The sequence below is a fragment of the Diachasma alloeum genome, unplaced genomic scaffold (assembly GCF_001412515.2).
Source record: "Diachasma alloeum isolate Michigan unplaced genomic scaffold, Dall2.0 Dall_scaffold_01305, whole genome shotgun sequence".
NCBI classification, from domain to species: domain Eukaryota; kingdom Metazoa; phylum Arthropoda; class Insecta; order Hymenoptera; family Braconidae; genus Diachasma; species Diachasma alloeum.
Window position 1 is genome coordinate 13,610 of NW_021681409.1, and position 13,279 is coordinate 26,888.

Genomic DNA, 13,279 nt, shown 5'->3' on the forward strand with positions numbered 1-13,279 from the left:
GAGACTAGGCAACGTTGACTGCATCGCAACGTCGCCTAGCTTTCTCCCTTCAGTTTCTATTAGCATGTAAGAACATAGGAGATGCGTGCGCAACTTTGGAAAAGAGTAGGGGAAGTAAGACCCTTCGAGGGGCAGTTTTTGAATATCTAGAGGCAGTTCGACGACATAGTTTTCAGAGTTCAGATCTTTTACCTTTTCAAATAATTAGAGTTTTGAAGTTTTGTTGATTGAATAAATAGTTTACGTGCTCTCCCGAAGCACTCAGTGTTGGATTTATTTTAAATAACCTGTTCCTCATAATTATTAATCATCAAGTCAAGGATTTAGCAGAGATTTCATGAGATAATTGTTGGACTTCGTTGGATTGCCCATCCGGGCTTCAGTTGCAAACGTTCCTGCCAACCCTTTCCGCCAATTTTGAAATTGGCGCTGGTTGCCCTAGTGACATCTGGGCGGACATAACAGTCTAGTTTCTAGGGAGTTTTGAGAAACAATGGCGACTATCCTAGTGTTTTTCCATCGGTCGAAAAAATTATAGAAATTTATTTGTGTCTCATAAAAGCCGATTCAACTTGTGAAAAGCAATCATTTATTCGAAAAGAGTTCAACATTTCTTCATAACCAAATCAATCGGACTGTCAGGTAATTCTTTATTGATGTAAATTCAATTTTGAATCGCTGGAGAGAGAAGGGGTAATCTTTTTGTTTACAAAACAGAAATTCAGGTACCTAACCTCGAAGGAACTAACTCCAAACGTTTTCCGCAGAAATAACTCATTACTGCGAAGTATTTTGTCATGCTCCAATGATATTACCAACTCTGACGTTTATAGTGTCCTAGAATCAATGTTGGAAGGATGGTACTGTCGTTCTATAGCCAACAATACTGCAGAGGTCGAGGATGATGAGGAAGATAGCCCCGAAGAGGAAGTACCTAATTATAAGGATCAGTATCGCAATCTTAAGAGAAAACTCAAGTTTTTAATTTATGTAAGTTCACATGAAAATTATAATTTATCTCCTCTTGCCCATTCTACGTACAAGGAGAGAAAAATACGTCACAATCTCGTGCGATTCCCTCCACAAGTTAGTGTGCTACCCACTATGGGCATGAAGTGCATCTTCCAATGCCTACATCTCAAAATTGATGAATTTTCAACGCAAAAAAATTGAAAAATCAGTTAATTTTGTCAATCACGTCAATTTTTTTTCTTTTTAATTTTCCTCTTAAAAATTTACCAATTATCATTGGAAATATTATTTACAAAATCTTCAAACAATATTGATTATACTTCTGACAACTGATGAGTTAGTTATTTCCCTTATTTTTTATGTATATAAAGAACATAATCTGAAGTCCTTATAAGGATCTCCACTGATAAACGGGAAATTTTGAACAAAAAAATGATAAACGAAAAAGATCTAAGAGTTTGTTCAATTTCTGGTATAGCTGAAAATACTTACTTTAATTGTGATAATAGATGAAAAAAATGGAGAAAATCAAATGTGATGCAATTGGCACAATTCAACTTTTTTCATTTTTTTTTAGTTATGTATTAACCTACAGTGGGTCATTTACAATCAAATAGGTACATATTGTAATATAGTAAATCTATGTAGCTTAGTTTGTGGTCCATCTTGAAATACATTGATTATTGCGTATTTTAAATTCTAATTTTACATTTTTTAAGAAACTGGTGTATTATTCGCAGTGGTTCAAAGTTTTTTGCCACCAAGAGAGCAGCTATGGTATAAGGCCTAGGACAATTATGTTTCATCAATTTTTCATTCATAACTTGCCTATCTTGACTAGAATACTCAGGACATTCCCATATGACATGGTTAATGTCCTGCATCGAAGCTCCACATCTGCACTCCTCAATGTTAACAATACCTATGCGATATAGGGATTTGTTTAGGTGATAGTGATCTGCCCGAGCCCTGTTAACACAGACAAGTTCCCTAGGGAGCCTGCTTCTGAAGTACCAGGGCCGACAGCTCTTTTTCCAGTAGTGTTTGAAATAGGCCTGTCCTTTCGGTTCATTTTTACGAAGAGCTTGTTCTTGGATGCATTCTCGGGTGTTAATGTAGCTTTCTCGTTTAAATCGAGCTTTGAAATCTGTGGGTGGAACTGAGAATTGTTCAGAATTCTGTTCGTCACCATTTTTTGCTAAGATGTAAGCCCTCTCGTTGCCCTCGATCCCCCTATGCGCTGGGATCTAACGAAAGATGATTTGAGTGTTGAAGGCATTATTTTCCATGAATTCTTGGTATTTTTTTTTCGCGAGCAGTGTATGGGCTGATATGAGGATGGAAATGAATAGATTCTAGGCTTTGTAAAACGCTAAGTGAGTCCGAGAGCACGAGGTGACTGGTCTCCCTGTTCTTATTGGCCAAGTCTAGGGCTAGGTTCAGCGCAATGCACTCCGAGGTATAAACGGATCAGTCAGTGTTAAGGATTACAGAGGTGCCAGTGCCCAAGCTGGGGCAATGACAGGCTGCTCCCACGTATTCTGCTTCCGGTTCTTTGCTGTCGTCAGTGTAGATAATATTCCAATTTCGAAAATTACTTGCGATTTCCTGGTTTAAAGCTTCATTTGGAGCTGGCAGGGATTGGAGAGTTGAGTCGAGATCGCCTTTTGTTTTTATGGAGGTATATAAGGTGTCGTAGGAGTGGAGGAAAGTATTGAAATTAGCATTGGCATGTAAGGTATTCTCAAATTGCAATATTTCTCTGATGCACTTGGTGATTAGTTTGTCTCTGCAAAGGATTCTTGTTCTCTTTTCTTTGAAAATAAGGGAGATTGAGTCATATACTTGGGTGGACTGGTTACTCAGGATTTTCACTAAATGTGTCTTGCATAAGAAGCTAGCACGGTCTTTCATGAGCATAACCTTGGATTCTCCTATCAAGACATTGGTTGGGGTAGTGCGTCTGTATTCCAGAGCGAAGCGGATGGCTGCGTATTGGATTGACTCTAGTTTTGATTGGTATTTTTTTGTGTTAGGGAAGTATGCGAACAGACCATAATCCATTATGGATCGGACGTAACTTTTGTACAGTCCGATCAATGTTTCAAGGTCTGTTCCCCACCAGGTTCTTCGTAAAAACTTTACAATATTCAGTGCTTTTAGACATCTTTGCTGGAGCATGGATATGTGGTGGTTGAAATTCAATTTTTGGTCAAAGTGTATACCTAAAAACTTAGCAGTCGGAGAAGATACTATGGTATGGTCTTTTATTCTGATCTGGGTGGTCTCCGGCAAAGTCTTTCTTGCTAAATTGCATCAGCACTGTTTTTTCGAGGGCGACTTCCAGTCTTAGGGTACTAAGGTTAGCTGTAATCTGGTCTGTTGCTTTCTCTAAAATAGTTTGTCGGTTTCATAATCTGAGACGCGAATAAACAGAGCTATGTCATCCGCGAAAAGTGATGACTCCACTCTGGAATTTATTTTGTGCAGAATTTTTCTAGTATAAATGGTGTATAGGAGGGGGGAGAGTACGCCATCCTGGGGGAGCCCCCTGCTGACAACTCTAGTATTGTCACCCAGAGCGTCACAGTGGAGAACCCTTCCATGGGTGAGGAATTTGATGAATCTAAGGACGGTACTAGAGCACCCGGCCTCGGCGAGGACATCCAATAGCTTATCCCCGACGATGTCGAATGCTCCAGTAACGTCCAGGAAGACTGCTAGCGTCTGTTCTTGTTCTCGAAAGGGGTCCTCCACGTGGAATGTGAGGTTGACCAGGTTGTCCCTACAGGACAGTCCAGATCTAAAGCCAGTTTGGGAGAAGGGAAGGGTTCCGTTGCGTTCCACCCACCATTGGAGTCTATTTTTCAATATCAATTCGTATAATTTAAGTATACAAGATGTTAAAGCTATGGGTCTGACTCCAGAACTGTTTCTCTTGGGGATAAAGTGTAGAAAGGTGTTCTCCCATTCTGGAGGAAACTTTCCAGTCTGGTGGATTTCACTGAAGATGACTAAGAGGATCAACTTGAGCTGGACTGGAAGTTTTTTTAGTAGATTGTAATCGATACCATCAATCCCCGGAGCCGAATGACTGTTTCTATGGTGTAATGCGTAATTAAATTCATCGAAGGAGAAAGACTGGTCGAATAAAGGATTTGGATCTGAGTGGGTGATGTAGGCAGGGTCAGTGAAATCTCCGTCTCGGGTTAGTTTCTCCATTGCTCGAAAAACTTTTTCCTGTGTCTCAACAAAATCTCTGGGATTTTGCGATCCTGTATTTATCCAGGCATTTTTCAGTACTTTGCACGTGTTCCAAACATATTTAATATTTTTCCTGGAGTTTAATTTTTCTGCAAACTTAATGAAACATTGTTTCTTCTTTTGTTTAAAAGTTTTTCTGTCAATGGCGGTGGCTTTGTTGTAGGCTATGAGATCACTAAGTCTCTTGGTACATCGCCACTTTTGGAACCCAGCCCTGCGGAGTCTCTTAACCGTCACACTCTGGGTCCCACCACTTAACGGGATTTCTATGTATTTTAGCTGATACTACTTTTTTCCTCGGAGTGCATTTAGCCACATTGGTAACAATATTTTCTATGTAAAATCTGTATTTTTCAATGGGGTTGAGATTATAAAATATTGGTGTGAGAAACAGTGGCAATGAATTATTTAACAATATGTCAAGTGTGTCCCAATTTGTTTGAACTGAAGTGATCTTGAATGATTTTCTAATATATTGCGTTTTTTGGACGTTGAGATTAATTTTTATTGGATAGTGGTCGGAACCCTAAGTTTCATCGAGTGCACTAACAGTTATGATATCTGCTATTCCCAGGCTGCCCATTACCAGGTCTATATTTGACTTTTTTCCTCTATATACGTCTAGATGAGTGAGGGTATCGGTATTATGTAGAAATATGTCGTTCCTCTGCATACAATCATATAGTCTTAATCCGTCTGGCTTGTTTTGACTACAGTTCCATGTAACATGGTGGGCATTGAAGTCTCCAACCAATAAACAATTGTCATATTCTCTATATATGTCAATTATTTTTTTCCAGTGCTCAAGATCTAAACTACTTTCGGGGTTCCGATAACATACCAGTACATTTATTTATTTTCGGTTTGACATTATTGATTTCAATAGCTGCTAGTTCAACGTTCGCGTGAGGGTTGATAATGTCTTTGTAGGGTTTAATGGATAAATTATTTTTGGCAATTATTATAATACCCCCTGTCTTGTTTCCCCGGGTAAGATAGATCTATCTACACGGTAGGTACTGAAGCCAGAAAACTTATAAGGCCGTTGATCCGCCGGGTTCAGTTTCGTCTCGACACCGATGAATATATCGATGTCTTTAAGGGCAAGTTCTATGTCCTCTCGATGTGCGTTAATGCCTCTGATGTTCCAGAAGATGGCTTTCAAATTGCAGGGTAGGTTGGTGTCTACGGTTTGTTGTTGTGTTTGTTGAGAATCATGATGTCGGTTAATTTTGGGATGAAGCAGTTAGATATCCATCTTCCTCTGTGCTGTTCGAGATGTTCTCGAATTTGTTCGCCAGGTTGGTCAGTCTGCTTTTGAATGTTATGTCCGTAATATACGGTTGGAGACATCTAAAGGTGGTAGCAAGGTCTGAGAGCTTCTTCCCATTCTGCTCAGAAAGAATTCTAAGGTCTTTTGTTTCAAATGTTTTGTCGATGAAGTTGAGAAACTGGTCATAGTCCAGGCAGTAGTCATCTGGGTTTTTTTTCATTTCCCTGGCTGCACTAATTGAATGTCTTCATGAACTCCTTAGTGAGAAGGCGGGTTTTCCCAGTTTTGGGTCTTTTCGCCTTTCTCATTTGTTCCTTTGGGAACAATTCAACTTTGTTTTTTTTTTAATTCATTATTGAAAAAAGATGTTTAAAAAATATCAATTTGTACTACAAATGCTCGAAAATAACAGAAAATGGAACATTTTGATGCTTGACAAATTGAAATCGATTGATTAGAACACGAGTTTTAAATAACGGGAAAACCTGAAAAAATTTATAAACAAACAGGAGATCGTTTTTTAAGCCCCTTAACGCTATGAAAAATCCCCATTTACTTCTGAGAGGGTGACGATAAGGTGTAGACTGCTTTGACATGGAATATCTCATATAGAATCACACGGAGAAAAAATTCCTTGAAAAATTGATATCCCAGCACTACAAATAGAACCCAATTTACATCGTTGGAAAAATTATCGTGCAGCATCAGCCATTTAATTTTGCAACATCAGAAGAAATACTGGGCGTCCACGGTAATTATTTCAAAGGTATAAATTGCAGTAATTTACTCACGAATGATTCATGCCAATCTTCCCTCATTCTAAAATTTGTTACACTTCATGTTCTGGTTCATGACAGGTTCTAGGTGAATTCATCCCGGACAACTCATCCCAAAACAAATTTATCCCATGAAAAATTCATCCCAAAATTCAAATTCTGATGAAATTTTCAACGTCAACAAGAAAAAATAGGGGGGGGGGGAAGAGAATGAAATATTTATTCGCAAAAAAGCAAACACACTAAACAAAACATGGAAAGCAATTAAATATGTCACTATTTCTACACAATCTTCATCACAACACTGATCATCGGATCTACGGAAAACATTCCAAGAGAAACCATTAAATAAATCTTCATTCATCACAACAAATATTCATCAAATAGGCGACGATAATAAACCACGTTGAATGCGTGACAATACCATACCATGTCATTCACGAAATTAATAAACGGTTAATACGAAACATTCGAAATAACCCACTGGAAATAAATTATTAATTTTAACTATCGCCATGCAACACCATGATCATCACTACGATGCTTAACCAATAAATTTCCCCCATCGACGAGCATTTTTGCTCCCCGTTGACTCAAAACAAATTCTAAAGGTATAGTGGGTTTAATCCAGAACAAACACAATCACAATTATCAGCGAACTGTAGGACGTACTAACTAGCAGACGCTCTATGCGTGACTAATTCCAATACCCTGAAGAATACGACCGAAATTCGATACCCTGGTAATCCGATGAATCCAAATATTTCACATTTTGGGTTGTCTGTCATCTTGGGATGAATTTGTTTTGGTATGAATTTGTTTTGGGATGAAATGCCATGGGATGAGTTTTTGATTATCCCGGGATGAATTCACCGGATACCATTTCCATTGTTGTTAAATATCCAGAAGATTTCAAGGAATACTGAAAAAAATGTAAAGAATGTTTATCCAATTGTCATTTTGCGACGTTTCGTTAATGATTTTAGCTTCATTAGTCTCATGACTGTTTTAATGTTTAGTCCCGTTAATAATTAAATCAGTTATGTATGAAGACATAGTTAAAAGTATAGAAAACAAATGCAAACAGCAGAAAAGGCGTTATTAGTAACAACCGAGGGGTCTCTACTCTGAAATCACTGATAATTAGATAAATATTGTTTTCATTCTCTCAAATATCCCTTGAAATCTTTTAAAGAAATTTATCACATTACGACACCAACAGCTGTCCCAACCACCTTTAGAAAAAATCACAAATTATTTTCTCTCAACAGGAAAATGAGTGTTTCCAAGAAGCCCTACGATCAACCCAGCGAAAATTGCTCAAGGTCAACAGGGACAAGAGTTTCCTGCTGGATCGTCTCCTGCAGTACGAGAAGGTGGACGCGTCATTCTCTGAGAGTGACGAAACCGAATCTTCAGAGGAAGAAGGCCCGAAAGTAGAGCCACCAAAGAAGAAGAAGGTAGAGCCCCAGGTGAATCACTTGAGTCAACATCCAGGTGCTCCACTGAAACCTCAGAACACGAGTAAAAAGAAAAAACCGAACCCGAAGCCTCTTAAACCGCAGAACAATACGCCAGTGCAATCGAATAATGTTGTTTCGGTGGTGTCTATGATGTCCGATGGTCACATGACGCCTGAGGAGGTGGAGAGGCATTTGGAATCAAGGCAGACGTATCTCGAATTGGTACCTGAGAAAGCGCCTCCCACCGTCCCCACGGAGATGTTCAGCAATGATCCCTCATTGGACAGTGAGTCCAATGAACTTGGGGAGATGGAGACGTCACCTAGTAATATGGGAGAGGACTGTCTGAGTGTTGAAATGATTGGGGAGTAGGCGGCTGATATGAGAGATTGATGATGCACTAAATGATAAAGAAAACATCTCACACAAATCTCCTTCGAATGCAAAAAATCACAAAATGAAAATACCAAGAATAAAGTATCCCGAGCTGAGTATTTAGAGAGTGTCCAGAGATGAGATATTTGTATCATAATAATAGATTTAGTTGTTCCACAAAATTGTTATTTCCTGTTGGGGCACGAAATGGTTTTCAAAAAATGATTTTTTTTTCATTAGAAATATGTGAAAATACTCGTTTCATGCGAAACTAGGGAGGCCTCAAAGATATGAAACGAATTCATGAATAGAATAATTACAATTTATTACAATATTTATTGACACTGCTGCTACGTTTACCTAGTACCGAAAACGTCGAGAGGAACGCAGCAGCATTGTCAAAATAGTAGATTTCGTGTTGAGTTCCACTGGGGTTTCCGGCTCGTGTGAGGTTGGCGCGCCGAGCCGAAGGCGAGGTGAAAACCCCAGTGGCACTCGACACGAAATATACTATTTCGTTTACTTTTCGGCAGCAGGTGAACGTAGCAGCAGTGTCAAAAAATCGTGAGACGGAAATTTTCACACTCCGGAATCCGTATCTAAACATACTACATAATATTGGATTACTTCACTTTATCATACCCTCTAACCCACCATCTCACCTGAATGATCCATCTCTTGAGTCAAATATTGCGTTGTTGAACGCAGAGCGATAATTGATGCTTGAAAGTTCCGTATGTTTCAATGAGCTAATTTCTATTTCGGTAATTTTCAACTTGCATTTTTTTTTCTTTCAAACAAAACTTGTGTGACATGTTTTTTCTCTTAGTAGGGGGATAAGGGCGATTTCTTGAAGATTTGGTTGATTCTGGAGAATGGAGAAAGGGTTTCGGCATGAGGATGAGAATTTTTGGGAATAAGAAGAAAGAACGATTTCAAAAATTTCATTTTGAATGAAATTGCTCAAGACTTTTTATTAAGAAAATTAGAGTTCAGGGGATGAGGATGATAATAATGGAAATTTTTGAAAACGTAAAAAGGTTTCGGGCATGGAGATAAAGATAAGAACTCAGGGTATTATTAGAGATAGGAACCAAAGTTCTGGAAATTTTAGATTGCAAAAGAGTGGTGTGATCATTGAAGTCAGATTTTTGCAAGGCTCGCAAAGATGATGAATGGAGTTTGGATGGGGATGGAAATTCATTTTTGTGACGCACCAGAAAAGTTTGCCCTGCGGAAATGGGTTTTTAAAGAATTTCCAAGTATGGTAAGAAGAACTGATGGAACTTGCCTAAAATTTGGGGGTCTGTAGCACAGAAAATTTAAGAATGTAAAACGTGTTATGTCATAATTTCAATTAAATCTAATGTTTTTTATTGCAATTTCAGAACGGATAAATGGAAATCATATGCATACAAATTCTCAACCATATAATGGAGCAGAATGGTTTATTTATATCCTTACTCATTAGAGAATCCCTTAGTGATTCAATATCACCCTTTTATATATGCCTCGTGCTTCTCCATTCTCAAAAGACCGCGAAGAACAATGGAGGAAGGCCAGAAAAGTATTCACAGTATAATGTTCTATAATTTTTTCCATTACATTTTTCCGTTTACTTTCGAATACCGAAATAAAAATACGAATAAAAATGATGAGCAACTTCTTTTGTCTTTTATCTTAAACCTTCTAACCATCAACTTGTTTTTTAAAATTTCCTGACTTTTGGAGTTTTTTTATTCAACAATAAATTAATTATGAGTAATAAGAAGTTAGTTTTAAGTATTTTGGATGATCTTTTGGAGGTGGTGACAGTGAGAAGTTACGAAGTCATTCAAGAATCTGGGGATGAAAGACCGAAGAGAACCAAGAGATCAACTTTCAGTCAAACATCGATAGATGGACTTTGCAGGATATGTTACGACAACTTGAGATATCCAATAATCTATCCCTGCAGGTGTAAAGTGGGTAAAACATCTGAGTGAAACAAAAATTCTTCTAGTTTTATATTTAAAAAGTAATGAAAAATTAATAGTACAAAATTCAGTTTTACATAACAGGGAAAAGTCGTTACTCATCAAGAAAAGTTAAATTTCATTTTAATTGTAGTCTTATATTTGCTACTTACATTTCTATAATTATTTCCTAAATTTTTCCATCAATTTTTTATCAATTTCCCAACTTTTTTTCCAACACTATACTGAGAGAAAAACGACAAAGTTCTCAAACAAGTCTTACTTGTGCTAAGAAAATAGTTTTTTGAAAATTATCAAAAAAGGATTTTATTGTACCAAACATGCAGAGTGCGCCAGAATGAAAAATTTTTGTCGCAAAAATAAATTTAGTAGTTGAAAAAAATTGCATTCTCTGAACACGCAAGAAATTTCATTTCTAGCACTACTCCTTCGTTACTCCTATAGGTATTTTCCTCCCAAAACATCTTTGTTTTATGCGGAACAAGCGATAGGTGTTTTTCGTTTCGGCTGTCTAATAACACACACAAGAAATGAACCCTTAAATGACACAATAATAATGATATGATAGCAATCTTGTAACTTAGGAATAAAATATTTGTTGATAAATTTTCCTCTATATGAGATATTTTCATACTGAAAAGGCACCGTCTGGTGCGAATTATCTGCCTCTTGAGCCAAATATTTCGTTGCTGTCGAAAGCAGAACAATTATTCATATTTGAGACTGTCAAATTTGAACCAAACAAATTCTTTTTTGGCAATTTTCAACTAGCGATTTTGTTGGCCCAAACAAGACTTGTTTGACAACGTGTTTGTTTTTCTCTCAATGTAAATCCAAAAAAACTCATTCTTTATTCAAAGTATATGATATTCTCCATCTAAGTTAACTGCCATTTTTTTTAATAAGTAGAAATCCTAACTTTTTCGAATTTAATTCTTCCATTGTTCATTGTTACAGAAAATCACAAACCATGTATTAATGGGGATGAAAACTTCAGTTGGGAGACACTTCTAACCACGTTTCAAATTCATCTCTTAAATTTGTAGACAAAAATATGAACTTTCCCATTTTTACGTGAGAAAGTTGAATTTCACAATTCGTCGAACTTTGAAATTCTCATGAGTGAAACTTTCGAATTCATAAAGATAAAAAGATCATAGGCTAGTTTTTTCCAACCAAAATTTTCTTCTCTATCGATAAAAAAACAATTTCAGACACCCACTTCTTGCTTTCTTAAAGAATATCCCCAGATTTTTGTTTTTCAACTCTCCATGAACCTCGATCACGCTCCATTTTAGGTGAAAAGTTCAGATCTTTTTCCTGCCTCACTAAATTTCTAATAAACATATCTTCAGACATTTTCGTCCCAAATTTTACTCATTACTCAGATAATTCAGCCTCCGAATTTCTGGGTTTTGGGTACCCCCCAGCGCAGTTCCTCAAGATTTTTAGAAGTAAATGGGGTGGGAAACCAGCCCGGCGTCGTTATCTCAGAATAATGACCAAGAAAATATAAAACATGTTGCATTGCTTCAATCTCCAAATAGTCCTCCCAAAACTCCAATACAATTTTTTAGAGAAAGTGTTGAGTTATTCCATTTAATTTTTTCACATACATCCCTTAAAAAAAAATGATAACGAATGATTTTCAGGGCACAATGGGTGCAGTTCACCAGCCCTGCCTCGAGAGATGGCTGGAGGAGTCTAACAGATCTAGCTGCGAGGTATGTGGTTTTGCCTTCGACGTAGAAAGAACCCCACGGCATCAACCCCTCCACTCTCTCTTGATATTTATCAAAAAATCCCCCGGGGATCTTCAAATATCCATACGACCACCAAAGATCGACCTCATACGTTGTTTGGCCCTCACGACCATGACCCTCGCTGCGATATACATCTTTATCGTTGCTGGCGACTTTTATTCATCAGATAATTTTGATAATTTTCCACCAGCAAAGTGGACTAACTATTCCCTCATTTTTCTCATATTTTTAATAGTTTTTTCATACTTTATCTGGATATTTTGGACCCTTGATTACCAGAAAAATGTTTGGTACTGGTGGTGGCAGAAAACAAGTACTGTCAGAATGAATTATCATCGTCACTTGGTAGATGAGAGGAAAAATTTGAATTTGAGTTACAATCACGTGATCTCGAGAGTCTGAGGACAATCCTCGGTTTTTTTTTATGTTATGAGGCACGACGCTTTATTGATACTTTACCACGGCTCAATTGAGCTGTAAATATTCGGACTTTCGATGCGTCCGATACTTTTTTCACCCAGATCTGTAAATAAAAAGTTTTGTTTTTATACATTTTTTACTATTTTTTAATGTTATCGACAGTGGATTGTTGAATGAGAAAAACAAGCAGTAGAAAAAAATCAGACAATAGACCTTTTCATCCTGTAGTCCAGTCAAATTAGCTCTGAAAATGTCGTTTACATCGAAATTAACCAAAGGGCACCAAATTACACCAATCGATAGCTAAAAGTGTAATTATTAATGTTTTAAAAAGTATATGCTCAAATTTGCCGGGGTGATTCACAATTTGTTATAAACAATTGGGAATTGCCGACAGGCCGTCTTCAATCCTAGATATCTTTAGTTAACCTCATCAGATGGGAAAAAAAAAAATATTTCTTTGTAGCTGAGAAAATGTCCTATCGGGGGGAGTTAGGAACTTATAGCCCAAAATGTACCGTTAATTGATTATAAATTATAATAGCAATTTCGGAGCAGTCTGAGCAACGCGTCAGCTGTTACCCTCCCTGCGACAGTGCCATGAGTCACGTGATTGGCGCCATGCGCAACTTATTCAAACCTCCTGCTGCGCTCAACGCAATAGCCCTCAGCTGGATTTTTGATGAATATCTGTGAATCTGTGGCTAGTAGTCAAATTTTAATTATAAACTTTTTTGTAGATCTTTATTTTCTCTATAAAAATGGTTTTGACAAAAATTTTGCTATTCTCCAACGTTTTCGAGATATTCAATGAAAAATATTTTGAATATTGTTAATTTTTCATTGAATATCTCGGAAACTTTGGAGAATAGTAAAATTTTTGTCAAAACCATTTTTATAGAACAAATAAAGATCTACAAAAAAGTTTATAATGAAAATTTGACTACTAGCCACAGATTCAGAGATATTCATCAAAAATCCAACTGAGGGCTATTGC

At 37.2% G+C, this 13,279-nt stretch overlaps 3 protein-coding genes across 10 annotated transcripts in view; 2 read left to right on the top strand and 1 right to left on the bottom strand.

Moving 5' to 3' along the window:
• Positions 1–503: 503 nt before the first annotated feature.
• Positions 504–9,788, top strand: LOC107046324 (INO80 complex subunit E). Of its 4 annotated transcripts, none has more exons than XR_001461539.1 (4): positions 504–642; positions 768–990; positions 7,557–9,390; positions 9,512–9,788. XR_001461539.1 is itself a non-coding variant. In XM_015268922.1 (4 exons), the coding sequence occupies exons 3-4, from the start codon at positions 847–849 to the stop codon at positions 8,118–8,120; spliced, it is 708 nt and encodes a 235-aa protein (XP_015124408.1). In that variant the 5' UTR covers positions 504–642; positions 718–725; positions 834–846; the 3' UTR covers positions 8,121–9,788. The 4 variants fall into 4 exon arrangements, 3 of the variants coding, with proteins under 3 accessions (XP_015124408.1, XP_015124406.1, XP_015124407.1); XM_015268922.1 differs by adding an exon at positions 718–725 and having other exon boundaries at positions 834–990; positions 7,557–9,788; XM_015268920.1 differs by having other exon boundaries at positions 7,557–9,788.
• LOC107046323 (sin3 histone deacetylase corepressor complex component SDS3) overlaps positions 6,577–13,279 on the bottom strand; it is a 17,351-nt gene continuing 10,648 nt past the window's right edge. For 3 of the 5 annotated variants that reach the window (XM_015268916.2, XM_015268919.2, XM_015268915.2), the window contains 2 exons: positions 12,322–12,385; positions 6,577–7,207 (listed from right to left, as the gene is read on the bottom strand). In XM_015268916.2, coding sequence (XP_015124402.1) covers positions 7,155–7,207; positions 12,322–12,385 — 117 coding nt within the window. In that variant the 3' untranslated portion in view covers positions 6,577–7,154. Of the gene's footprint in view, positions 7,208–11,682; positions 12,386–13,279 lie in introns of those variants that run through there. The other 2 variants (XM_015268918.2, XM_015268917.2) reach the window with 1 other exon arrangement.
• Positions 11,730–12,373, top strand: LOC107046325 (E3 ubiquitin-protein ligase MARCH3-like). The gene has a single exon (XM_015268923.2). The coding sequence runs from the start codon at positions 11,731–11,733 to the stop codon at positions 12,262–12,264; it is 534 nt and encodes a 177-aa protein (XP_015124409.1). The 5' UTR covers position 11,730; the 3' UTR covers positions 12,265–12,373.